Below are 27454 nucleotides of genomic sequence, written 5' to 3'. Positions count from 1 at the left end.
AGAGACTGTGTATGTATTCTTATATTCAGAATTTTTTTCTATAAAGATATCTAAGAATAGTGACTACCTTTTAAGAGTAGGCAGAGATGAAGGAAAAGTGAAGATTTTTTACTTTTTATTAACCATATTTTTAACCATTTGTGTGTATTCTTTTTTTATTAAAGAATACTTTAATAACTTTAAGACTGGCCTCTAAAATGTGACGTATCTATTAAAATACGTAATTTTTCAATATGCACATATATTTTACCTAACACATATATCCATAATATAGCTTGAGACAATGAAATACTAGGGAAAAGTTAGATGTCCATCACTACAGGATTCTTTAAAGTTTACTTATTAATTTGGAGAGAGACGGAGAAAAAGAATCCCAAGCAGGCTCCACGCCCAGTGCGAAGCCCAACTCGGGCTTATCTCATGACAGTGAGATCACGACTTGAGCTGATATCAAAAGTCAGATGCTTAACCAGCTGAGTCACCCAGGAGGCCCACTAGAGGACTGTTTAAATCCAGTGTGGTACATCTATGCAATGATATACCATGCAGCCATTAAAAAGAAGACAGCAACACATGCACTAGTACAGAATAATCTCCAATAACAATTTAATACATACCAAATACAAAGTGTATATGCAAAAGAGTATTGTATAGCACACCACCATTTTTGTTAAAGAGAGATAAAATAATACATAAATACAGAAAAATATCTTCAAGAAGATATGTGAGAAACAGATAACAGTAATTGCCTACAGAGAGTGAAACAGTGACTGGATATAGAAGGAAACCTTCTGTACACTGCATATACTTTTGTTTCTTTATATTTTTTTAAGTTAATTTATTTAGAGAGAAAGAGAGAGAGAGAGAAACATAGGGGAGGGTCAGAGAGAGAGAGAGAGAGAGAGAGATCCCAAGCAGGCTTTGCACTGTCAGCACAGAGGCCAATGCAGGGTTTGAAATATGAGATCATGACCTGAGCTGAAATCAAGAGTTGCATACTCAACCGACTAAGCCATCCAGGCACCCCTACACTTTTATTTCTTTTATACTTTGTACATGTGTGCTGCCCCTCAAAATATAAGGTAATTCAAATAAAGTAACATTCTTATATATGAATATAAGAAAATCAATTATATACCATCAATGAAAAGTTATATGCAGTAACTTAGAGGTACTTGGAACCTTAGAGGCAGAAGTTACTAGAAATTCATCTAACTTGACCATTTTCCAAGATCAGAAACTGATGCCAATTCTGTCAGTCATCACTTATCAATTACCTGACCAGCAAATATGATCAAACAAAACTGAAGTGCTACTGAGGACATAGGCAAATAGGTACTCTTATCCAATGTCACTATAAGTAAAACTTATTACAACATTCCTGGAGGGTTATTTGGCAAGCTGTCCTAAAATTTTAAATATGCATGCCTTTTGGGGCGCCTGGGTGGCTCAGTCAGTTGGGCCTCTGACTTCGGCTCAGGTCATGATCTTGCACCCTATGAGTTCGAGCCCCACATCGGGCTCTGTGCTGACAGCTCAGAGCCTGGAGCCTGCTTTGGATTCTGTGTCTCCCTCTCTCTGCCCCTCCCCTGCTCACTCTCTCTCTCTCTCTCTCTCTCTCAAAAATAAATAAACATTAAAAAACTTAAAAAAAAATATGCATGCCTTTCATCTAGTCCTCTCACTCCTACGAACAAATGTAAAACAGGGTTCGCAACTGAGACAACATTACTCTGGGGGGCATTTTGGGTGTCACACTGACTGAAGAGCACTTACTGGCATTTAGTAGGCGGGAGCCAGGAGTGCTAAAGGTCTTAACATGTACAGGACTGTCCTATATAACAAACTGTTCCACTCACAGACGCAAAATCCAGTAAGATGTCTGTAACACTGTTCACAGCAAAATGGGAAATACTCTAGCCATCAAAGGCAGTATCAGTAGTTCATGAAAAATCTACCATTACTAAGAGATTTTTTACAAGGTCTGAAGAATGGCAATACTGAAGTGCTATTCAGAAAACTTTCCCTGAATACTAAATCCAGAGAAAGGGGAACTTTTGTTCTAGTAAACACAAAGGAAAATTATCTTTCAAATGATAAGGTATCAATCACTTCCATATACAATAAAACTCTCAAATATATTTCCACACACTTGAAACATGGGAAAGGGTAAAATCCCTACCTAGAGAGGCTACAGGGAAAAGTTAACCATACATGATAAGTCTTTAGTAATTACAGCAGAAGTATTCCATTGTCTTACTTGAAGGTCCAGGAATGAAGGAGTGATCAATTAGAGGCTCTTGCCAATAAGAACACAAAAAGTTGAATGAATTACACAAATATTTTGGAGGGGTACAGAAACTTAGACTTCTAAACCTGTTACTTTCTTAAGATTTAAAATACTCTCTGGCTACAGATGGAAGATGAACACGATAGTATGCAATGATACTAAAATGATTTATTTTTAGAGGCATAAATCCATTTAGAAAAAAACAGAGAATACAACAAAGCTAAAAAAAAACATGGGGCGCTTAGAAGCAGAAGGATTAAATATATAATGCCTACAATTTTAAAATCAGGAAATAGTAGCAAAAATGTTTCAGGAATGAAAAAAATACCCAAAAAATCAGCTAAAAGATTTAAAAGTAGACATCCTTTAAGAATAGAAATTGGGGAGAAATAGAGTAATAAAATGATTAACAACCTTGTGGCTGTTAAGTTCATCTGACTCTTCAAATGATGTACACATATAACTTTTAAGAAAATAAAAACTAAAAAATTCCTATCAAACGCACCTAAGGTTTTTGAAGTTGTTTTCTTTCCCCCCTCTCTCTCTTTTTTTATGCTTATTTTGTTTTTGAGAGAAAGAGACACAGAATCCGAAGCAGGCTCCAGGCTTTGAGCTGTCAGCACAGAGCCTGACGCAGGACTCAAACCCACGAACCGTGAGATCATGACCAAAGTTGGATATTTAACTAACTGAGCCACCCAGGAGCCCGTTTTCTTTTTTCTATAACCGAGTGCTTTCCAAGTTTTCTTCAATGAACAACATGGAAGACACTGTCTTGCAAAAGAGTGAAACTGGACCATTCTCTTTCACCATACACAAAAATACACTCAAAATGAACTAAAGACCTAAATGTGAGACCAGAAACCATAAAAGTCCTTGAAGAAAACACAGGCAGTAATTTCTCTGTTATTGCTTATACCAACATTTTTCTAAATGGGTCTCCTGAAGCAAGGGAAACAAAAACAAAAATAAACTATTGGGACAACATCAAAATAAAAAGCTTCTGCACAGCAAATGAAACAATCAACAAAACCAAAAAGCCACCTACGGAAAAGGAGAAGATATTTGTAAAGGACATATCTGATAAAGGGTTAGCATCCAAAATATATAAAGTACTTATAAAACTCACCCCACCAACCAAACAATCCAATTAAAATGGGCATAAAACACGAACAGACATTTTTCCAAAGACATCCAGATGGCAAACAGACACACTGAAACGATGCTCAACATCACTCAGCAGCAGGGAAATATAAATCAAAACTACAATGAGATGTGTTACCTCACACCTGTGAGAATGGCTAAAATCAACAAAAGAAGAAAGAACAAGTCTTGGCAAGGATGTGATAAAGGGGGAACATCTTGCACTGCTGGTGGGAATGCAAACTGGAGCAGTCACTGTGGAAAACAGTATGCAGGTTCCTCAAAAAGTTAAAAATAAAACTACCACCCCTCCCCCCAAAATACAACTAACCTACGATCCAGCAATCACACCACTGGGTATTTACACAAAGAATACAAAAATACTAATTCAAAGGGATACATGTACTCCAAAATTTATAGCAGTATTACAATAGCCAAATTATGGAAACAGCCCAAGTGTCCATCGGCTGATGAATGGATAAAGAATATTCCAATGGAATATTAATGGATTATTCAGTTATAATAAAGAATGAAATCTTGCCATCTGCAACAACATGGAGAGACCCAGAGTTGGGCGGCTCAGCTGTGCTGAGCAAAGGAAGGCAGCAAAAAGACAAATGCCGTATGACTTCACTCATAAGTGGAATTTAAGAAACAAAACAAGAGAGCAAAGAGAGAGAGAGAGAGAGAGAGAGAGAGAGAGAGAGAGAGAGGCAAACTGAGAGACAGACTCTTAACTGCAGAGAACGGATGGTTACCAGAGGGGAATGGTTTAACTCGGTGATGTGGATTAAGGAGCGCACTTGGTGTGACAAGCACTCGGTGATACACGGCAAGTGCTGAATCCCTATACTATACACCAGAAACTAATACTACACTGTATGTTAACTAACTGAAATTTAAATAAAAACTTTAAAAAAGACATTGTCTTAGTTGTTTAAACCAACAACTACTTGATCTCCTTCCATTCTACTGGACCCTGATTTTCATCACTGGTCAAGTGGCATATGGAACCATGACAGGTTTAATTCAATCATGGTAACCGTTTTCCTCAACGAGGATTAGTTTACAAACGGGTAAGGGACAATTCTGGCTAAGACACATGAGGGCACATCTGCTAAGTAAGAGTGGTATATGTCAGGGGTGGGGTGAGGGTGGAGGAGGGTGAGGGTTGAAACAGGGACACTTTCTGGGAAGGTTACCTCTCATGATTTTTTAAAATGTCATGAGAAAGGTACTGTTACCTTAAGCCTTTGGACGTTCTTTTTAGAGGCCATGATGTTTGTGGTTGCTATCACACCATGAAGAAAAATGCCTAAGAACAAAGCCAACATACTAGGCAGAGGAGACCTATGAAAAGAACCTGTGTGGCTGAGTTTCTGAATTAATTAAACCTAAAACCTCCCTAACTCTGAATTTCATGAAAGGAAAAAAAATAAATCTTCCTATTTCCCAAGTTATCTTTTACTTCAAGCCAAACACATCCTGAGATGTGTGTATTACCTCCATAATCAGAAAGAAGAAAAAAAAAAAAAAATCAAGTTCCACCCTGTATCATGTAGTACAACGGCTAAACCATACACCACAGTTCAAAAATCTTACAGTTAACTGATGCATGCTACTTGAAAATGTCTAAGCGCAGCTCAAGTATTCTAAACATTTAGTATAAGTTCCTGTTTTGGATCCTGTCTCCCTTTCTCTCCATCCCTCCCCCACTCACGTGGATGCGTTTTCCTCTCTCTCAAAAATATTTAAAATAAGTAAATACATAAAGCTGGTTTCCCACTTTACAAAAAGTGTGTGTGTGTGTAGGTCAAACTGGTGAATGAAACTGCCTCAAGTGAACAGAGTACTGCCAGCACAGTTCTCAAATCTTGACACTATATAACAACCCACCATTCTCTAAAGTCAGGGAGAAAAAGGACTAAGGGGTGTCAAACTCAGAGTGAAGTCTTGCTCTTTAAGATTTCCTTCACCATCAGGGCTCCTGGGTGGCTCAGTTGGTTAAGCATCCGACTTTGGCTCAGGTCATGGTATTGGTGGCTCATGAGTTTGAGCCCCGTGTCGGTCTCTATGCTGATAGCTCAGAGCCTAGAGCCTGCTTTAGATTCTGTCTCCCTCTCTCTGCCCCTCCCTCGCTCACACACAGTCTCTCTCTCAAATATAAATAAACAGTAAAAAACAAGTAAAAATATTTCCTTCATCATCTTTAATACTTAATAGGGCTGAAAGTGTTTTCTCTCAAAGAAGTTGTTTGAGTCGGGGCGCCTGGGTGGCTCAGTCAGTTTAGTGTCCGACTTCAGCTCAGGCCATGATCTCACGGTTCACGGGTTCAAGCCCAGCGTTGGGCTCTGAGCCTAGAGCCTGCTTCAAATTCTGTGTCTCTCTCTCTCTGCCCCTTCTCCACTCGCACTCTGTCTCTTTCTCTCTCTCCAAAATAAAATAAAAACATTAAAATAAAAATTCAAATAAATAAAATAAGTAAAATAAAAATTTAAAACAAAAGTTGTTTGAGGAATAGGGATCCCAGATATTAAGAGTCAACTGTATTTTTATCTTGGTTCTGACACTTACTTAACGATCTTTTTATATGTATGACTCACTTTTAAGTTTTAAACGTGAGTTTTCCCTGTCTGTACACATGGGATTTCACATGCACTTTATACAGTTATTTAAGATTAAATGAGATCATGTATGAAAACGCTCTAGCACAAGTAACACTCAATATTTAATTGGATGAATGAGTGACTGGAGAGAAGATATACTCTGTTTATGAAGCAAATTAAAGACAGTTACCTGTAGCAAATCTCTACTTGCATGTTTACCTAAAAGTGGTTGCCCTTGTATACAGAACATAACTATACATGTCTCTTATCCTAATAAATTCTTCCTTTGAATTCTGCCTTCGTCCCAGATCATTTCACTTATTGACTATGAACACCTGCTAAACCATGTAATAACCCTAAAACAAAAATCAAATATTTGCTTTGGAACAACTTGTCACTACAAATGCATTTATGTGGGCTATTATGGAATTATAAAGCATGACCTGCTTCTTGACCTTCAAATATATTAATAAGAGTTTGCTAATACCCATTTTTTACAACTTGATTTTCTAATCTATAAAACATTTGACACTTACACAGAATGCAAGAAAATGCTGAATACAGTGCTTTTAGAGTTGATATCTGCCAACTTTAAAAACTTACTGAGAAATGTTGAAGCAATTCATCTTTTTCCTCCTCAATGAATCCCCCTACTGTTAGTGCTTTGGGGCGGTGGTCCACCACCATGTGATTCAGCGAGCCCCTTCCTCTTCCTCCACGGCCTCGGCCTCTTCCTCGACCTTGAGAGGACATAGTCTTTCCTCGACCCACAGGTAAAATGCCTAATCGTGCAGCCTGAATAACAACAAAAGGCAGAATATAATATACATTCTAGGAAGAACCGTGGAAGAACCTCTTAAAAACCTCTTAAATCTCACCTCAACCTGTAACTGACTGAGTTTTTTCCGTAACTCTGTTGTGTCTTCTCCTGAGGATAGCCTCTTATGAAGGTCCAGTTCAGTATCTAATAGTTCTTTCTGAGCCTTTGGAAAATTAAGAGTAAAAATGTATTTGTTAGATAACTTCCAAGATCTTATTCAGAATATCATACTTAAAGAATGACATAACATCTCTTTTGGCAAAAGGAGAATGAGAGGATGCAATAAACTGGAGTGTTTAAAGGAAGGTTCACTGTATGAAAACATACAGAGAATATACTGAACTCAGTAAAAATAAGAAGCAGTATTACTGCTTAAGATGGCTTAAAAATCAGACTCTGGAAACAAATGAAAAAAGGGAGCTGAGAATAATTTTCTAATAATAAAGAGCCATAAATCAAACTCAATGGAAGCAAAATATATACATAGGAAAAATTAATAATAAAAACATAAATAACATCTACATAACTGCTTTCAGATTTGAATTCTACAATATTGCACTCTTTTTGTGTGTGTGAGGGACAAACTATCTGTCTTTAGATGGTGTGACTGTGAGACTAATTTTTACTCCCATATTGTCTTAAAATTTTTTTAATTTATTTATTTTGTGAGTGGGGGGGGTGGTGGGGGGAGAGAATATCCCAAGCAAGCCCCATGCTGCCAGTGCAAACCCCAACAAAGGGCTCCGTCTCACTAAGTGAGCCATGAGATCATGACCTGAGCCAAAATTGACAGTCAGACATCCAGCCAACTGGGCGACCCAGGCGTCCCTCTCTTCAATTTTTAAAATGTTCGTTATGTCCCTTCTATAATTGGGGGAAATTTCACTAAAAATATTTTTTATTAGACTTTTTCAATGCAATCTTGAAGAAATACTTTATATCCCTCTAGTAATACAGAACCACAACTTCAAAAGTATTATAATATTGGATATAAAAATTTGCACTCTATATATCTGACAAATTTATTATTTTGAGTTCTCGAAGGACTAGAAATTAAAATTCCACTACAGAGGGGTGCTTGGCTGACTCAGTCAAGAAGGGCATGTGACTCTTGATCTCGGGGTGTGAGTTTGAGCCCCATGTTGGATGTCAAGATTACTTAAAAGTAAAATCTTTTAAAAAAAAATTTTTAAATTCCATGACAGAGCTGTGGTATAATGTAATCACTGTGTAAAGTAACTATTCTCCTAGGTAAGGAAACAAATGACAATTAATAAAATGAGACGTAGGGCGCCTGGGTGGCTCAGTCGGTTGAGTGTCCAACTTTGGCTCGGGTAGTGATCTCGCAGTTCGTGGGTTTGAGCCCCGCACTGGGCTCCATGCTGACATCTCAGAGACTGGAGCCTCCTTGAGATTCTGAGTCTCCCTCTCTCTACCCCTTGCCCGCTCACATTCTGTCTTTCTCTCTCTCTCTCTCTCAAAAATAAACATTAAAAAAAGTATTTTTAAAAAAAGAGACTTAAGTGGATTTGGAACTTTAAGTGGATTATCCTTTTCAATAGAGTATCACATTTTTACCCGTATTAAAGCCAATGATACCTTTTGAATATTAAAAGGAATGGTTTCACTGTATTATAGATTAGAAAAACAACTGCTGAAATAGGAAATATCACTTTTTTTGCCATCACTCTAGCAATTTCATATTTAGGAAAGGAAACCATAAATTCAGTTAATAAACATAATAATAATAAACATATCTTTGTTCAAACAAGGTATTAGCACCTCTTTCAAAGACAAGACACAGCATCTATAGGAACATTTAAAATTTTTACTGTCTCCCTGTTATACTATTAGTTACCTAGGGGTTCCACTGTACTTCAAAGCACCAAACATATAACAGATGTTCAACAACCCTATGCTGAATGGAAAATGAAAATACATACCTCTGTTTTTGTCTTAACTTTAGATGGTGTGGAGACTGCAGAAGATGTTTTTAATTCATCTTTCAATTGCGAGATCTTTTCTCCAAGCTCTTTCAAAGTCTTCATTATATTTGCTCTTTCTTCTGGTTTCATGTTTTTGTTCTTTTCTAGCTTAGATATTAGCATCTACAAAATAAACAGAAAAAAGTAAAAACTATGCCTAGTAACTTTTACTATAACTAACCCTTATCAACTTTACTAAGAGGAATAGCTATAAAATCCGTTGTAGAAAACAATTCCAGCAGGCAAATGAGCTCTTGTCTTACCTTTTGGCATTCTATTTGTTTTTCTAGCATTTCTTGCCTCTTTTTCCTCATATCTTGCTGTAGTTTCATTGCTTCCTATATGAATACATTTAAAAAATTAGTAAGAGATAAAAATATTTGCCAATGATATACTTGCAAACATTTGATACATGAACAACTCATTTTCTTCTGGATCATCCCTATGCTATACAAGACAAATTTCACTCCCAATCAAAAAACAGATGAAACCAGAAATGAAACCTTTAATTACATTTTCTATGGAAGAGTTAAAATTTCTAAGTGTACTTTTAAAAATATTTAAAAGGCTAACTCCTAATTAGCTGTATCTATGACATTTATTCTTGAGTGACCTGAATGTACGTATGAGGAAAAACAAGGGCTGTTTCCACTTGCCAATGTAGTAAGCCATCCCTGATTTTTCAAGCTTAAAGTTTAATAAATGTGAGATGCAGGCTAGAAGACAGAAATGATGGCAAATTCTATGGATTTTTGCCAGGAAAATATTGCCTCCCACCCCTCTGCTAATCAAATCTCCAATTATATGGAAATAATACCTATAAATATCTATTTGATTTAAAATCGTCTATATGAGTTTATATCTAAGATAACAATGAAACTCAGAAGTCATATGAATACCAATTACATAAACATTATACTTTATACAAAACACTAACTTACAAAAGCAAGAGAGGAATTAAAAGAAGAAATAATGAAATAAAACTGGTTCTTCACCTTGGATAAAAAAAACAGGACAACTCAGTGCTATTTATTTTTACATGGAAAAAAATCCTTCCTTGTTCTTGATGTAGCCTCTGCAAGGCAACTGCAAAATACTTTTTTGTCTGTTCACCTTTTTTTTTTTTCAAATGTACACTCCATCAAGAAGCAGCTAAATAAACATAATGTAGTTCTAGAACATGAACTATTCAAATGTGTTAATAAAATTGCTTAAGAATTCAATGGGTCCTTCCCTCTTTAAGGAAATTAGAATCAAGGCTGTTACCTGTTTCTTTTTAAGAACTTCTTGAACATCATGAGATTTAGACCCTGAACAAAGTTTTGAAGGCGTCTTTAAGTTTGAGGAGCTGTAAATCATTTTTGGATGGCCTGGAGCTGAAAATATCTATGAAACACAAGTATAATTAAATATTAGAAACGCTTTAAGGTAATTTTTTAGAAAGACTGCATGTATTTCTTTTTGTTCAGGAGTTAAAGTTTACTTTAAAAACTTCATTTATATAACTGGTTTTTATATATACATAAATTCAACTGTAATTCAAATACAAAAACAAAATTTTAGCAATAATGTTTCTGAACGCAATCACATCCTTCTTCTTCTATTTTCTTAATTGAGAAAAAGGAACCACAGCCACTTTTATCTAGGAGCAGGCCTGTACTCATAGCGAAGCCTTACTGTCCTCTCGTTCAACAATTTCACAGATTAAGAACCTCCAACAAACCAACTCTTGTGACCGCGATGAATCAAGACAAAAACAAAAACAAATCCACAATTCAGAATCATGACTGAACACAGAAAAAAACAGGAATACTATTCAAACAGTTAAAATGACAAGTCCCTTTCTGACCTGGCTAACAGCAATGACTGCAGCCTCTTTACCAATTATACCTTTAGTCTCATTCTAGTTTTCCCTCCTTCTTAGTTAAGACTAATTAAGACATCTGGTCATAGAATTATTCCTATTTCTTTAAACCCTGATCCAAGTCACCTAACACAGGATTAAAGTACTTCCTCATCAGAATCTATTTAAATCAAATGCTATATGAGTTTATAATCAAACATAAAACAAGTAGTTAGTTCACAGGTCTGACTTTGCAAGCAAAGTGGTGGCCATTTTTACTGTGGTTGTTTTGGTATTTAGATTCCTTTCCCGTTCTGAACAGACCACTCTCCAGTTAATCTTCCCTTTTTTAAGGCATAGCAGAGCTACATGGCACAGTATAATCTCTCTGGTTCAAGTCTTTCCTAACACAAATGGCAACACCTACAATTTACTGAGCACTTAGTATGTACTTAACACTCCCCTTCCATGCTTTACTAACATGAAATTTTTTTAATCCCCAGAGCAACTTATTGAAAAGGAAACCAATGCTCCCAAGTTATCTAATACAGCTAGTAAGAGGCAGGTCAAGTCAAATAGGGCTGTCTGACTTCCAAATCTGTAACTATCTTTGTTTTGCTACCTTTTCATAATAGAATTTTTGAAACAACAGAGTTATACTACAAAGGTAATGTACCCATCACTAAGCACCAACAATTATCAGGACATAAAATAGAGTAGTTCCCCCTTATCCAGTTTGGCTTTCCACGGTTTGTTACCCAAAGTCAACTGTGGTCCAGAAACAGATGACCCTCCTTCTGACTCATCAGGAGGTCATTAGAAGCCTAACAATACATCACAATGCCTATATTATTCACCTCACTTCACCTCATCTGGAGGCATTTATTTTATCATCTCACATCATCACAAGAAGGATGAATATGGTACAGTATTTTCAGTGACTTCTCCTTTATTAAAGTATATTGTTATAACTACTCCATTTTAGTATTATCATTGTGCATCTCTTATTGTGCCTAATTTATAAATTAAACTTTATTATGGGTATGTACCCATATTATGGGTATGTACAAGAAAAAACATAATATATACGGGATTTGGTACTATCTATGGTGTCGCACATCTAATGGGAGTCTTAGAAAGTATCCTCACAGATAAGGGGAGACTACTATACTTTTGTTTTACCTAAATCCCTAACTCCACATTCATATCAAACACTGTTTCTATGTTTTACATGTAAATATTCAGTTGTATCTCTAAAAAATAAGGACTCCATTCTTTTTAAAACATAACCACAATACCATCATCACACTTATAACAACTCCTTACTATCATTAGACAATCACATCTCATGATTGTGTTATAATTTTTTTAATTTTTTTTAGTGTTTATTTTTGAGACAGAGAGACAGAGGGTGAGTGGGGGAGGGGCAGAGAGAGAGGGGGACACAGAATTCGAAGCAGGCTCCAGGCTCCGAGCTGTCAGCACAGAGCCAGGTGCGGGGCTCAAACCCACGAACTGTGAGATCATGACCTGAGCTGAAGTCAGACACTTAACGACTGAGCCACCCAGGGTGCCCCAAGATTGTATTATAATTTTCTAAACATTTTCTGCCATTTGAATTGGGCTCTATGAAGGTTCTTCTACAGGAACTGGTTATATCTCTTTAAAGTCTATTTTGATACCATTTCCTTTCTCATCTCTTTTCCTTGCAAACTGCTTTTTGAAGAAATCAGGTCATTTATCCTGTGAATTTGTATTCACCACAAAATTCTATGATACCCCATAACATGTTTCTGTGTCCTCTGAATTTCCTTCAAATTAGTAGATCTAGAGCCTTTATGACATCTTCTCAATCTTCTGACAGGATTCCAGAAATTGTTGACGACTTTGTTTTCTGGTTGAACAAAGTAATTCTAGGGTCATCTGGAATACTGCCAGCCCCAGATCTGCAGACAGCCATTTCTTCAAAAAACCCTTGGTTCCTCTGAGTGCCTGGGAGGGGGCAGGGGGTAATTACCCTTGGACTGATTATTATTTCTCAACCTTTTCAGTAAATAGAATTAAGAAATGTTTTGGAGCTTTTTACTGCTTATTATTTTTTATGATAAAACAGTATGTGAATGTGTATCAATACAGCTGATCCTTGAATAACTCAGGGGTTAAGGGGCACGGACCCCAAGAATCAAAAATCCACATATTTAACTTCTGACTTCCCCAAAACTTAATTGCCTACTGCTAACCAAAAGCCTTACCGATAACATAAACAGTCAATTAACACGTCCTTTTTATGTTACATGTTTTATATACTGTATTCTTCTAAGATGCTACAGAAAAGAAAATGTTAAGCAAATCCTGAGAGAAAATACATTTACAGTCCTGTGCTGTATTTATTTTAAAAATCCATGTTTAGGTGATCTGCACAATTCAAACCCATGTCGTTCAAGGATCTACCATACTTTCAATTCAAACATAGGACTACAGTGTTTTCACTTAATCTACCATACACATCTTTTCAACCACATTGAAAATCGCCACTTGTCAGTGACACCAATATAATTTTTCATTTGATTTATCCTACAATGCTCACAAACTGTTTCAGAATAACATTATTGCTGAAAAATATTTTTTAAAATTGTTTTTTTGAACTCAGGGTTCATCTCATTAGGAATATATATTCAAATAGCTGTATTTTAAAGTACTCTCTAGGGGCACCTGGGTGGCACAGTCGGTTAAGTATCTGACTCTTCATTTTGGCTCAGGTCATGATCTCGTGGTTCATGAGGTCAAGTCAGGGTCTGCGCAATCAGTGTGGGATTCATTCTCTCCCTCTCTGCCTCTCCCCTGCTCACAATGTCTCTCTCAAATAAATAAACTGTAAAAAATGAAAAAGGTACTCTCTATGCAAACATATTACTTCATTTGTTTCATTTTTCAATTCTTAGACATTACTTTTTTCATTTTATGACTGAACGCAGCATTTACATGGTTCCAAGACAAATCTACAAAATAAGACATAGTCAAAGGTGTCTAGTTTTTTCCATCCTTGCCGTAACCACCAAGATTTAAATTTTAGGAACTAAAAGAAATTTTTTTTAATTAATTTTAGGATTTTTTGTTTCTGCTATTAATCAAATACTTAGGTGTTCAATGGCCCTACTTGCTTACATTAACAGTGGCTGCCTATATATGTTTTGTACCCTTGGACTTTTTTTTTTTTTTTACCTAATACAGCCTCATGATCACCTCATAGTACATATGAAGATATTCCTCATTCTGTTGTAAAGTTGCACTTTTGCTACTGTACTGCATTTTAAGTTAACTAGTTCCCTACTGATGGACATCTGGATTGTTTCCAGTCTTTTGCTATTATAGTCTACACTTACTAGCCTGGTACGTATATTTTTTCATAGTTTGACAAATGTACTTTTGGAATACATTCTGAAAAGGAGGGTTACTGATTTAGAATAAATGCATACATAATTTTGCCAGACACTGCCAAATTTGCTTTCATGGGGGTTGTAACATTTAGCATTTCCATCAGCATCTAAATTCTCAGATCTTTTTGGAAATTATCCTAGTTTATTATGTAATTTGAAAAATGGATCTAGTTTTATCTTTTCTACACGGCTATTCAGTTATCCAAATGCATTTATCAAAAAGTCCATATTCTCCCCACTGACCTGAGATACTCTTTGACATCTAATAAATTCCTATTTGCAAATGAGTCTATTTCTCGTCTTTTACTCTATTTCACTGGTCTATCTCTTCATGTCCCAGTACTAACTGACTTAGTTACATAGACTTCACAATATTCTTATTATGGCTAGTAGGGTTAAGCACTCCCCCCACCGGCCTTGATCATTTTCAGAATTTTCCAAGCCCTCTTTGAAATAATCACCATTGTGCAAAGTCACTGTACAGATATATTCCTAAAAGCAAAAGAAACTACTTAAGATACATTTCAAAGTTTTGATTAGGATAGAATCTTCTTCACTATATTCTTCTAAAATTCTCAAACTCCTACTTAGCTTTGAATAGAAAAAAAAATTTAGCCAATTTCTGGCTGTATCATGGAAATTAGGCAAGTATGCCTTCCACATTAAGGTTAGCTGTCACGTTTACCTCAAGTGAAGAAACAAGACATTACAAATCTGGATGAAAGTTAAGTTGTTAATTTCTCTGTGTCACTAAACAATTTTAAATATATTTGAGGATCGGGGCACCTGGGTGGCTCAGCTGGTTAAGCATCCAGCTTTGGCTCAGGTCATGATCTCACTGTTCGTGAGTTGGAGCCCTGTGTTGGGCTCTGCGCTGACAGCTCAGAGCCTAGAGCCTACTTCAGATTCAGGGTCTCCCTCTCTCTCTCTGCCCCTCCCCTGCTCACTTCGTCTCTCTCTGTTTCTCGAAAATAAACATTAAAAATTATAAATAGGTAGACATATTGAGTAATTAATGAATCAGAGGGTCACAGAAATACATACCTGGCAATCCTCTCCAGCACCACCTGACTGATTCAACACGTGTGATGCATCACTCTGGTTACCACTTGCGTGTCCAAGGCGATGTTTAACAGGAACTTTGTTAAGAACATATGCGCCGGATGTCTGTGGTTTACTCATGATCTGCATACACAAAATAAACACATAAGTGGTAAAAGTTTTAAAAATGGCCAGAAATGATACAAATTCAGGCTAGTGATTACCCTGGAGAAGAAAATAAAGAAATGAGAAGGGAGAGTGCTTCTATCATCTCTAAGTTTTTAAGTGGTAGATATTCAAATGATTGCTATTATCTATTCTATGGATGTCTGAAATATGTCATAACAAAATGCATGCATATGGATATAAACTCATACAGAAAACAAGTTCTACTAATTTTTAAAATGTTCCCTTTAATATGTAATGCTTTGAAGGATCTGGGGCTTCTAAATGATAGTAGCTTAATATCAATAACAGTGTGATATGGACACCCCAAGAACACAGTGCAATCTTGGGCTGCATTAACAGAACATAGTCTAATGGATCACAAACATGACCGTATCACTCTTGTACACCATTCAGCCTACATCCAGGGGAAGCACCTGCCTCTGGGCTCTAACATGAAGTGGGACCTAGACAAAAGAAATGGAGGCTGAGGTGCACATAAAAAGGATAATGACTGGACTTAAGATTACATATGGTAATACTTTAAAAAAAAAACCTGAATGCATTTAATTCGAACAAGAGAACACCTAGGAAAAGATCAGCATTACCATCAATATTGGAATGGCACTAATGCATAGTGGTTTCTTCTTTACTTCCTTCATCTGTTCATTCAAGTATAGTTTGAGCAACATGTGCCAAGCCTTGTTTTAGACACAAGAGACAGAAGGAATAAAACAAGCAAAATCCTATTTTCTTGGAGCTTACATTTCAATTTTTAAAGCTTTTAAAGAGTTTTCTACATGGAAAAAAGTCAGACAAAAGAGTGGGTACAAGGATGACTGAGTCTAACACAAAACAAAGAAGAAGTTCTAGATTCAGAGTTGTCTGGTAGTGGACAGTTATTATACTTTAGTGTTGAGAAGAATCACTAAGAGTATTCCTTTAAACATGTAGATTTATGGGCCCCATTTCTACAGACTGTAACTTCTGGGTGCTAAGATCCAAGAATTTGTATTCAGGCAAGTAATTCTGGTAGAAGCAGAATTGCACTTGTCAAACTTTACGGTTTGTAAGAATCAAGTGGAGAGCTTGTTAAAACACAGATGCTTAAGCCCCAACCCTAGTGATTCTAAGTTGAGGTGAGGTCCAAAAAACTGCATGTCTAATAAGTTCTCAGGAGATAAGATGCTGCTGGTCTGCAGATCAAACTGAGAAGTTTTAAAGTAGAAGACCTAACGACCGCAAATTGACAATGATCTAGAGGGTGGGACCAGAGGACTTTTCCTTGTCTATGAACCAGTAGATTACCTTCTGGATACCCCCATGTACCGTTGAGGGAGGGGACTGGGCCACCAGCACTTGTTGCTGATGAAGGTGCTGTGGCAAATGGTGGTGCTGCTGTGACAGGTGGCTAAGTGTTTGCTGTTGCTGCAGGAGTAGCTGTGTTGGAGACTGCAATGCAGGCTGCTCATTATTTTCCCTATGCCACAGAACTCGAATGAACCGGTTATTTAGAACTGCTTCAGTGCTGGAAATGGCTTTCCTGGCCTCCTCATTGGTAAGATATTGGATGAGGGCTGCTTCTGGATCTCCCTTAAAAGCAACCTGTAAGAAAAAAACAAAAGCAACAAAAAAAAGCAAACAAATTAATAAGCAGTTAAATGCAGATAAATTATTGATAAAGACTTCAGAATAGAAAAGAACCTGCTGAAATCCATTCCGAAAGCTTTGTAAGTACAGTTCTCCATCACCCTAAAAGATAATATGCGTATTTTTCAAATTATATACAAAAAAGACTATTCAATAAAGAATCCTAGTAATGTTACGTAACCAGTTAGGGAAAAGTTGTTAGATCCCTCCCTGATATCCTACATCCAAATAAACTCCAGAGAAAGAAAATATTTTACCATAACAACAACAAAAAAAAAAACAATAAAAACACAGAAGAAAAAAAGGTGAATATCTGTACAATCTGAGTGTTTGGAAAATCTTTTTATGCATACCTATAAAAACAGGATCCATAAAGACAAACAGTAGCAAATTCTACCACATAAAAATTTAAAATCTGTCAGTCCAAATATACCCTAAACTAAATGATGAATAGAAGAACTATTTTTAATATACATGACAAGCAATGGCTTGGAAAAGCACTATTATAAATGGCTTCATAAAAAATGGGCGAAGACAATCAATAGGCATATCCAAAAAAACCTGCAAATGATCTATATAAATCAGAATCTACCTAGTAATTTAAAAAAGCAAATGGGTCGCCTGGGTGGCTCAGCGGGTTAAGTGTCTGACTCTTGATTTTGACTCATGTCATAATCTCATAGTTTGGGAGTACGAGCCCAATGTCCGGCTCTGTGCTGACTGCAAAGCCTGCTTGGGATTTCCCCCACCCCACCCCCTCTGCCCCTCCCAGCTCACACTCTAAATAAATAAACAAATAAATAAATAAAATTTATTTTAAAAAAAGAAAAGCAAAGTAAAACAAGTATAATTTTTCACTTACGAAACTGGTTCAAAACATTTTGATGGATCCACATTACAATGTTGACAGGCTTTAACACAGTGCATGTGGGAGTACCAACTGGCACAACCCTTTTGGCAAACAATTTGGCAGAGCACAAATAAAAAGTCTTAAAATTCCCTTTAATTCAGCAACGCATCATAAAAAGAGAACGAAAGGTTTAGCAACAAGGAGGCTCACCACAGCATTGTTTTTATAGAAGATAAGAGAAACAATAGAAATCCTCAACCACAAGGAACAGTAAGTAAATTATGGCCTATTGCTACAGACTGATTTATGCCCCCACTCCCAAATTCTTATGTTGAAACTCTAACTCACTGTGTGACTACATTTGGAGACAGGGCTTTTAGGAGGTAATTAAAGTTAAATGAGGTCATAAGCGTGGGGCCCTAATCAGATGGTACTGGAGGTCTTATAGGAAAAGGAAGAGATCTTTCTCCCCTTCCAAAATTTGAGGACACAGCAAGAAAGTGGCCATCATAAAGAGAATCCTCACCAGGAACCAAAATGGCCATCACCTTGATTTCGGACTTCCCCCAAAATAAATGTTGTTTAAGCCACCTAGTCTCTGATACGTATTTGTTATGGCAATCCAACAAGACTAATATACCAAATTACATTAAGCCATCTAATTTTCCTAAATGCCATAAACCATAATGACCTAGAAAACATGTAAGAGAAAAAAGGCAGAGACATCTGATACGATTTTGTATTCTTGAAGTGTGTAAAGTAAGTATTTTTAAAAAGAAAACATGTCTATGTGTGTGCATGTATGTGTTCTTCCATATAAATACAGTATGTTCATCAAAAGATTAATAATTATTGTTGCAATGTGGTGAGATTCAGGTGATTTGTTTTTTCACTTTTGTTTAATGGATTTCCAATTATCTATAAAATTAAACATGTACTATACTCAGGAAAACACAGTGCTTAAAAATCTTTCAAAAAGAGTACCTTGGTTCAATTCTTTGAAATATAAAATTTCCTCATACTACTTTTTTTTAAAGTTTATTTTTTTGAGAGAGAGAGACAGAGAGAGAGAGAGAGAGAGAGAGAGAGAGAGAGAACAGATGAGCACAAGTGGGAGAAGGGCGGAGAGGGAGAGACAGAGAATCCCAAGCAGGCTCTGCAAAGTCAGTATGGAGCCTGATGCCGGGTTCAAACTCAGGAACTGTGAGATCACCCAGGCACCCCCTCATACTACTTTCTTCAGGTCTCAGCTTAAATGTCACCTCTCAGAGTGCTTTTTCTTGAGTTCCCTTCCCCCTCTATCACTTAATTACCTTACTATATCTATCTTTATAGCACTTAACCTGTTTTACTTGTTTATTCTCTCTCTGCTCTCTGAGAAGGTCAGCTGCATGAAGGCCAGGACCCTGATCATCATGCTCATTTTTAGCCAGTGTTTTCAACAGTGCTGGTCCAGTATAGCACACCTCCACATTTTGGATGAGTACAGAGATTGGAGGGTGAAGGGAACAGGGATTTATTGCAGTGACCTAAGGGTGGTGCCTTTTTTCATATAATTTTTTAAAAATTTTTAATGTTATATTTATTTTTGAGAGAAAGAGACAGAGTGTGAGTGGGGGAAGGACAGAGAGAGGGAGACAGAATCTGAAGTAGGCTCCAGGCTCTGAGCTGTCAGCACAGAGCCCAGCGCAGGGCTCAAACCCACGAACCGTGAGATTATGACCTGAGCCTAAGTCAGACACTTAACCGACTATGCCACCCAGGCACCCCCTCATAATACTTTCTTAAATTGTTACATAAATCATATTTTGGTTTCATGACCAACATTAACCATCAGGGGTAACTGAGTGAAATGGCAAATTAATAAGGACTTCAAGTACTCTCAATTACACTGGAACACCCAACCACAAATGCATAAATTGGAATATGTGTCAAGTAGACAGCAAAATACAGAAACTACAAATCACATGATGTTAGATAACATGTTACGCTGCCTAAATTGTCAAGATTACAACCATCCTTAACCAATCACTTTTTCACTACAATATAAAAGTCACTCAGTAGACAAAATTACCTTAGAAATTACCAAAAATCTTACCTATCTAGTTAGAATACTAAAGCAGATTAAAAAGTCTTTTGTCCAGAGATAGCACCATGAATAAAAATATACTAACCATCCTCAATGTCTTTCAGGAAGAGGTTACAGATAAGAAACAAATTAAAAAAAAAAAAAAGCAAAAAACAAATTCAGCTTAATTTCATCATAAAGTTGGGTACAGAGCTATACAGTGGAGCTTAAAACACTTAGCAGAGATTATAAGATTAATTACTGGCTCATTTAAGCAAAGTGAACTGCTATGTTCAAAGATGCATAAAAGCACATTCATTTGTCAGCAACCTAGTCACATTTACCTGGATGTTCACAATAGTTCCAAACTTGCTGAAGTGTTCATTGAGTTTAGTAATGTTGTTTAATTCCTGAGGGATCTTCTTGACTTCTAATTTGGTGTTTGTATACTGATTCTTTCTCAAAAATCCTGGTTTACTCTGACTGTTATTCCCTTGCCTGAAAGGAATATTAATAGATCTTGATTAATTCCCCCACCTTATGCCTAGCCATCAGACAGGTCCACAAAAACTTTAAGTTTATATGTATTAAAGTGTCATTTGTAAGACATTCTTACATTCTTCAGAAATTACTAAGTAATTTTCACATCGACCGTGTTACATGGGAACAGAACAGGTATAGAAAAAGAAGACTGAAGAGCAAAAGATCACAAAAAGAGAGGCCCAAATGAGATTAAAACTAATAGGCTAAAAAGATCCACCACAATTACCAAGGAGTCTAACTTTAAAGCAAGGAAAGAACATCATTTTTTTCAATGGTGGGTTTTTCAACTTCTGTAAAAGTACAGAATACAAGTTACTAATACCTATTTTATTAGTTACTAATACAAGTTACTAATATCTATTATATTCTGCTCGCTCTTCCCATTTTTAAGATGTTCTAATGATGCCTTGGGGAACCCTAATTTTGAGACACAAAGTTTTAAAATCACTGATTAATGACAACTGTGAATTTTACAAATTTACTAACGCAAACAAAAACAACAAATACACCAATTAGAACTACTAAGTAGCAAATTGTCTTACTTTCCCAGCCAAGGTTTCTTTGTGAGCGGCCCTTCCAAACCACTTATAGCTCTTTTTCGGCTATCTGGTTCAAGAACTACTCTGGTTATGTTGCTATTAATTGAAACAGGAACTGGTGGTTCAGTCTGGATGACAATGTTAGCAGCTGTTGGAAACAAAAATTAACATTACTAACAATGCATGGTATCTGAGGAATTTCAAATGATTACAATATATAGCCTAAAAGCTAAAAAGCAGAGTGAATAGCACCCAGCTACCATTTCCTTTTCAGAAATGCTTATTTACTAACTGCCTCCTTTTTCTCCTTTGTTAAAAATACAATATTGAAGTTTAAAAAGTCATAGGCAGCTCCAATGTAAAAATTGATTCAGACAAGGATCATCAATGGTTGGAAAACAATATTCATCAGTAAACGTTGTTAGAGAACAAGATATTTATCTGGTGCCAAAGTACACCCCACAAATGATGACTTTACAATGGAGAGATCTACCAATTATCATCTCAGACAAGCAATCAAACTTAGCACCATAAACAGAGTGAAATTATTTGTACTGTTTGATGTGATTTAAAAAAAGTTCACCTGGACAGGATATTAAGGAATTATGATTTTCTTATGTGTAGCAATGATATTGTGCTTATGAAGGACGTCATATTCTTGGAAGTAAAATAAAGTATCTACAGGGCATAATCTCTGCAATATACTTTCAAGTAACTCAGGGAAAAAAAACCTGAAGGGAGAAGGAAAGAAGGGATAAAGAAGAATGTGCATTGCGCATACATAAGCAAGCACTTAGGCCCACAGGTGACAAAACTTTAATAAAGGTGAATCTAAGTAAAGGTATTCAAATGTTTATTGTATTTCTTTTGATTTCCTGTGCGTTTAAAATTTTTCAAACTCAAAAGTTGGGAGGAAAACCCAAAGCCCGTATTATAAATTGCTATATTTCATTCATAACAATTAAAACTAAAATACTTAAAGAAACTGACATTACAATGGCTTATCTGTGAGTGGGAAGAGGTGTGAATAAAAAAATAAATAACAACACAAAACTATGCCTGATACACTGTGAATATTCTCCTTAACTTCAAGTGACTGTACCAAAAGTAAAATCAGCAGCCAAAAATGACATGTAGGGCTAGATGCTGGGGTAGGGATGAGAGTGGGGGGTAATATGTGTGACAATCGGGGAAATAATGATGCAGATTTAACATGTATTTCTTTAGCAGCTGCTAGAGCTCAACAATCATATTAGACATACGTGTAAATCAGTGAATAAAATAACTTTGATCTCTGCTCTATTAGGGCCTTTATTTTCAGAAGGCAAATGGAGGAGATAGCAATTGTGATGGTATAATGCATTCTAGAATCTGAGATGCCATTAGATCTTCCCTAAAATAGCTTGATTACCTCCTAACATTGCCTACTGCTTTCCTTTACTGAAGTGCTTTATAAAAAAAGAAAGAGATACAGAGCTAGAGGCTGGATGACTTTGCCAAGGTGACAAACCACGTCTGCTGTACAAAAACCATATTTCTTTCTTTTTTAATTTTTAAAATAATTTTTTTAAATGTTTATTTCAGAGACAGAGACAATGTGAGTGGAGAAGGGACAGAAAGAGAGAGGGAGACAGAGAATCATAGCAGGCTCAAGGCTCTAAGCCCGACACGGGGCTCGAACCCATGAACTTTGAGATCATGACCTGGGCTGAAGTCAGACACTTAACCAACTGTGCCACCCAGGGTCCCCCAAAGACCTCATTTCTATCTGAGTGAGATTATCCACGAATTACTGTATATGAATGCAGAGAAAGACCAGACTAGCGACAAAGGAAAAACTTGAATTTTTAAGACTCTGATCTTTCCACTAATTTCAAGTAATTTGGTAATAATATATGCATTATAGCATAGAAGGTAATAGTATACTCTTCAGAATTGGAATGACCTGGGTTCAAATTCTAGTTCAGCCACTAAAAGCTGTGTGACTTTGGGCAAATTTCTTTAACCTCTCTAATCCTCAGTGTCTTTATCTGTAAAAAGAGAATTAAAATAGTACCTCTTTTAAGGAGTTGTAGGAAAGGAAAATAAGAGATAATAATACATATACAAAAGCATTTGGTTTCATCTGGACACAAAACTGTTAGCTTGCAGTAGTAACAATGATATTAATGGCAATAAATAAAAGTTAATAAAATCAAGACAGGAAAGAAGGTAAGAACACGAAAATAGTCACCATATAACTAAATCAGAAAAACATTGTCGGGGGGGTGCCCGGGTGGCTCAGTTAAGCATCCAACTATTGATCAGCTCATGACCTTGCTGTTTGTGGGATCAAGCTATGAGCCCAGCTCCATGCAGAGCCTGCTTGGGAATCTCTTTCTCTACCCCTCCCTGATGGGTGCACATGCACACACTCCCTCAAAATAAATAAATAACCTTTTAAAAAATGTTTAAAAAAAAGATAAATACTGTCAGGATGTCCCATGGACATTCAAATTAAAATTAAATATCAGAAAACCAACTATAGTAAGAAAAACTGGAACCTCATCAAACTTTTTAACCCAACTTGTTTTCAGATGTTTTTATATTTATTTTTGAGAGAGAGAGAGAGAGAGAGAGAGAGCGAGCGAGCACGAGCGACCAGAGTACACGGGGAAGGGACAGAGAAAGAGGGAGACACAGGCTCCAGGCTCTGAGCTGTCAGCACAAACCCCAATGTGGGGCTCAAACCCACAAACCATGAGATCACAACCTGGGCCAAAGTCGAATGCTCAACCGACTGAGCCACCTGGTGCCCCTAAACCAACTTTTTTAAGGGAGGAGAAAGGAGGACATCAACCCATATTAAAGGTAAATGCTTGCATTTAATTTTTAAAGGTTTATGACTATGCTCTGTAAAGATCCTGACATATGGTTGTAATCATAAATATTTAAAAAGGTCAAATAATCATCTTATTGCAGTATTTTAGATTCTCAGTTATTAGTGTGCAACATAGCTCTTACGATACAAAGTAGGCCCTGAAGTGATCAAATTCTTTGAAGGCAAGGGACCATGTCATTTCATCTTTCTTTACCTAATATCTAGTGCAGTGCCCAGTAAACAGCTAAAACAGGCTAAAGGTATACAAAAAAAGCAATTAAAAAAAAGTATTTTTATTTTAAAATAAATATATTACAATTATAGCTTTATTAATTTTTTTTTTTTTTTTTTTTTTTTTTGAGAGAGACAGCCCAAGTTGGGGAAAGGCAGACAGAGGGGGAGAGAGAGAATCCTAAGCAGACTCCACACTGCCAGTGCAGAGCTTGACTCAGGGCTCAAATTCATGAAACCATGAGATCATGACCTAACCAAGGGTTGGACGCTTAACCGACTGAGCCACCCAGGTGCCCCTCTAATTATAGTTTTAAAATAAAATGTGGAGACAAAGTTATTCAAAAACATTTATTTGAGATGATTATAGAGCACTCTTCAAAAGGACAGTGTGTAAATAATTTTGGACCCTAGTGAGGTCTGAAATGCTGTACTGAACTCCTGTATAACAGCAACAAACAAAGGCTGAGGCATTCTCACCTCTTGGATTTGCATCCATATCTCCAGATGTTAGGCCAATCAGGTTTGGGCGCTGTGTCTGTGTTCTGGAAAAGAATTGTCTGTACTGAGATCTACCAGAACTGGTAATACTAGGAGCTTCTGGATTATAACCATCTGGTTCATATGTATCTGGGGGAAAACAAAACAACAAAACACATAACAAATAAGAGAGTAGTTAAGTAATTTTTCATTACTATAAACAACTGCAAAAAATGAATTTTTCTTTGACAAATATATCAACCTATACATACATACAAATACACACACACACACACACACAATCTGAATTACAATATATATTAATACACCTGTTAGAAGTGAAAGAAATAAAAACGCTCCTGTCTCAAAACACAGATACACATATCTGTTCTTGATTACAGAGATATTTCCAAATTCATTTACCTTAGCTAGCCATTTTTATCCTATATATTAATCACTTAATCCAAACATCTCTTAAATATTTTAAGAGAAATATGCACATATATGAATACTATATATAAAGGACTGGTTGAGTTTCCTCTGTTATCATGTTTCACCAATTTCTAGGTACTCTTTTTTTTTTTAATTTACATCCAAGTTAGTATATAGTGCAATAATGACTTTACGAGTAGATTCATCCCCTGGGTAGAACACCCAGTGCTCATCCCAACAAGTGTCTTCCTTAATGCCCCTTGCCCATTTAGCCATCCCCCCCACCCTAGGTACTCTTTTAAGTAGGGAAAAAAATAGAGAAAAAAATCAATCTACTAATTTGCTTACCTACATTTTAAAATGGAGATATAATAGCTGCTTTCATACATAAAACATTTCAAATGTTTTATTTCAAACAGCTAAAAAAATTTTACATTTACAAATATAATCATTATGTTACTACCAACCACCCCATCAATGCCACTTTTATCACATTCCCTTTGTTTTCTCTACAACTAAATATTTAATTCTTAAAATTATAATGCTAAATGGCTATTTTGTTAGTATTACAAAAATTCTGAATATGTTCATCTCTAAGTGGTATATATCCTCTTCATCCTACATAAAATGAAACAAGGGTTAAGATTAAGTGAAGACACTGGTTTTCACAACTGTGATTTAGAAGTCCTTGCGTCTCTTTTTCTTCCTTGGTGGAAAAATGCTCTATGGCGTTCATATTAAGTTTCAGCTACAAAGTAAGAGACATTCAGATCCTTACTAAATGGCCAATCAATATGATTCAAAGTATAAGATCAGCAAATTATGATAAAAAAGTTTTCAGTTACCACTTGGTAGTCTTGAAAGAAAATCTCCTATAGCTGTAGGTTTTAAAGCAGTTACATAATCAAATGACCTTGTTCTATAATTCCTGAGAATACACAGAACCCCTAGAAACTCAAAAGTCCTTTAGACAGTTATGATGGACTCAGATCTAAAGGGAAAGCAAGAAATGTTAAAAACCTCATGAAACACCCACAAAGCACTCCACAGGTCTTCCAAAGGTACACATAAGTAGGAGGGAAGAGTTTTCCAGAAATTACTACATTATACACAGCCAGGTCATACATGGATCAGAGAGGGAAAAAAAGATATGCTCATCCATGATCAGCAAGAAAAACAGATGTTTTTGGTTTGCTTTTTAAAAAATTATCCTAGTTTTTCTTGTAATGTGTAACTGATTAGAAAATATCCAAGTAGATATTCTCTTCCTATTTACTGTATTAGAAATCAGTTCAAGGAACTACCATGACTTTGTTACTGAGGCAGTAAAAGTCAACATAGAGGACACCAGAGATGACAGACACACAGGAGGCCTAATCTAGCAACCACTAGGGACAAATCAAAGAGGCAGAGGAACAGAAGAGAAAACTACCTAAGAGGTTCGGTGGGAATTTGTGATGGCAGATCAGGATGCCAGTCACCACGCAGGCTGGCAAGCTATGGTACAAAAAGATCAGAGGGTGGATGGCCGGCCATCTGTAGCAAAGCTTACCTGGGACCAGAGGGGTGGGGCTGGAGACTGAGGTATGGTACCCAATGGAGGATCCCATGAGGTTTCGAGGTGGCACCAAACGAGCTGCCAACAGAGGAGGCGGTGTCCCCAACTGAAGTCGCTCAGATGCAGCAGCACCATGTTCACGAGAGTACATGGGCTGTCCTACAGAGGAAAGAATAGGAGGGCAGCTGGGAATGAGAGTCACAAGCTTCTCAGGGAATGATGTACTTCCTGAGACTTTAGCCAAGAACAGAGAGAGTACACCAAAATGCCAGTCGAGAAAGGTATTACTGATATTCTTCCTAACTCAAGAAACAGGCACATAACCAGTTAGGATGCACTGAGGTATAAAGAAAGAGTGAGAATTAGGCAGTATGATTGCATAATCTCCATTTTTCACAATCTTAAGTGGAACAACGATATGCTAATTGTACCCAAAACTGAACAGTCAACCATATCACACTATCAGGTAAAGGTGCCCTGAGCTATTACTTGTGTACAGTTTTGTATCCAGCAAGACATGTAGTTTTTTGAAGACTATCACATCCATTAAAAACAAAAACTCTTCTCTCCTCAAAACCACATAGTTTAAGGTTGACACAAAACATATTCCCATATCTGGGAGCAGAAAAAACAATAAAAAAATTAAAAACAAAAAACACCACAAGCATATCCTCACAGAAAATGAGAAACGTTCAAAAGGAAAACACTAAACAAGACAGTGAAAACTTGTTATCCCATGAACAGGTAGATAACAAGTACAAAGAAAAAAAGGACAAAACCCGAGATAAACAGACCAACTACTGTACGTATGAAATTACCTCAGATACTAAGAATGACTTTTGAAAAAAAGCACATTTAGAGCTTACATATATTAACACAAGAATCTCTGACACAATGAAGTCAAATTTGGTAG

The 27454-nt window shown here is 36.5% G+C and overlaps 1 protein-coding gene across 4 annotated transcripts in view; it reads right to left on the bottom strand.

The window, feature by feature from the left end:
* Window positions 1-27454, bottom strand: part of RBM27 (RNA binding motif protein 27) — a 72490-nt gene that overhangs the window by 6371 nt on the left and 38665 nt on the right. For 2 of the 4 annotated variants that reach the window (XM_042938433.1, XM_042938442.1), the window contains exons 9-19: window positions 26536-26700; window positions 24552-24701; window positions 20984-21128; window positions 20243-20396; window positions 16639-16935; window positions 15169-15309; window positions 10111-10230; window positions 9108-9182; window positions 8803-8967; window positions 6918-7022; window positions 6643-6834 (exon numbers count right to left, since the gene is read on the bottom strand). In XM_042938433.1, the coding sequence (XP_042794367.1) occupies window positions 6643-6834; window positions 6918-7022; window positions 8803-8967; window positions 9108-9182; window positions 10111-10230; window positions 15169-15309; window positions 16639-16935; window positions 20243-20396; window positions 20984-21128; window positions 24552-24701; window positions 26536-26700 (1709 nt within the window). The remainder of the gene's footprint in view (window positions 1-6642; window positions 6835-6917; window positions 7023-8802; window positions 8968-9107; window positions 9183-10110; window positions 10231-15168; window positions 15310-16638; window positions 16936-20242; window positions 20397-20983; window positions 21129-24551; window positions 24702-26535; window positions 26701-27454) is intronic. The other 2 variants (XM_042938451.1, XM_042938459.1) reach the window with 1 other exon arrangement.

The sequence above is a fragment of the Panthera leo genome, chromosome A1 (genome assembly GCF_018350215.1).
Source record: "Panthera leo isolate Ple1 chromosome A1, P.leo_Ple1_pat1.1, whole genome shotgun sequence".
Classification (NCBI taxonomy): Eukaryota; Metazoa; Chordata; class Mammalia; order Carnivora; family Felidae; genus Panthera; species Panthera leo.
The sequence above is the reverse complement of the archived record's forward strand: the minus strand, read 5'-3'. Positions and strand labels throughout refer to the sequence as shown.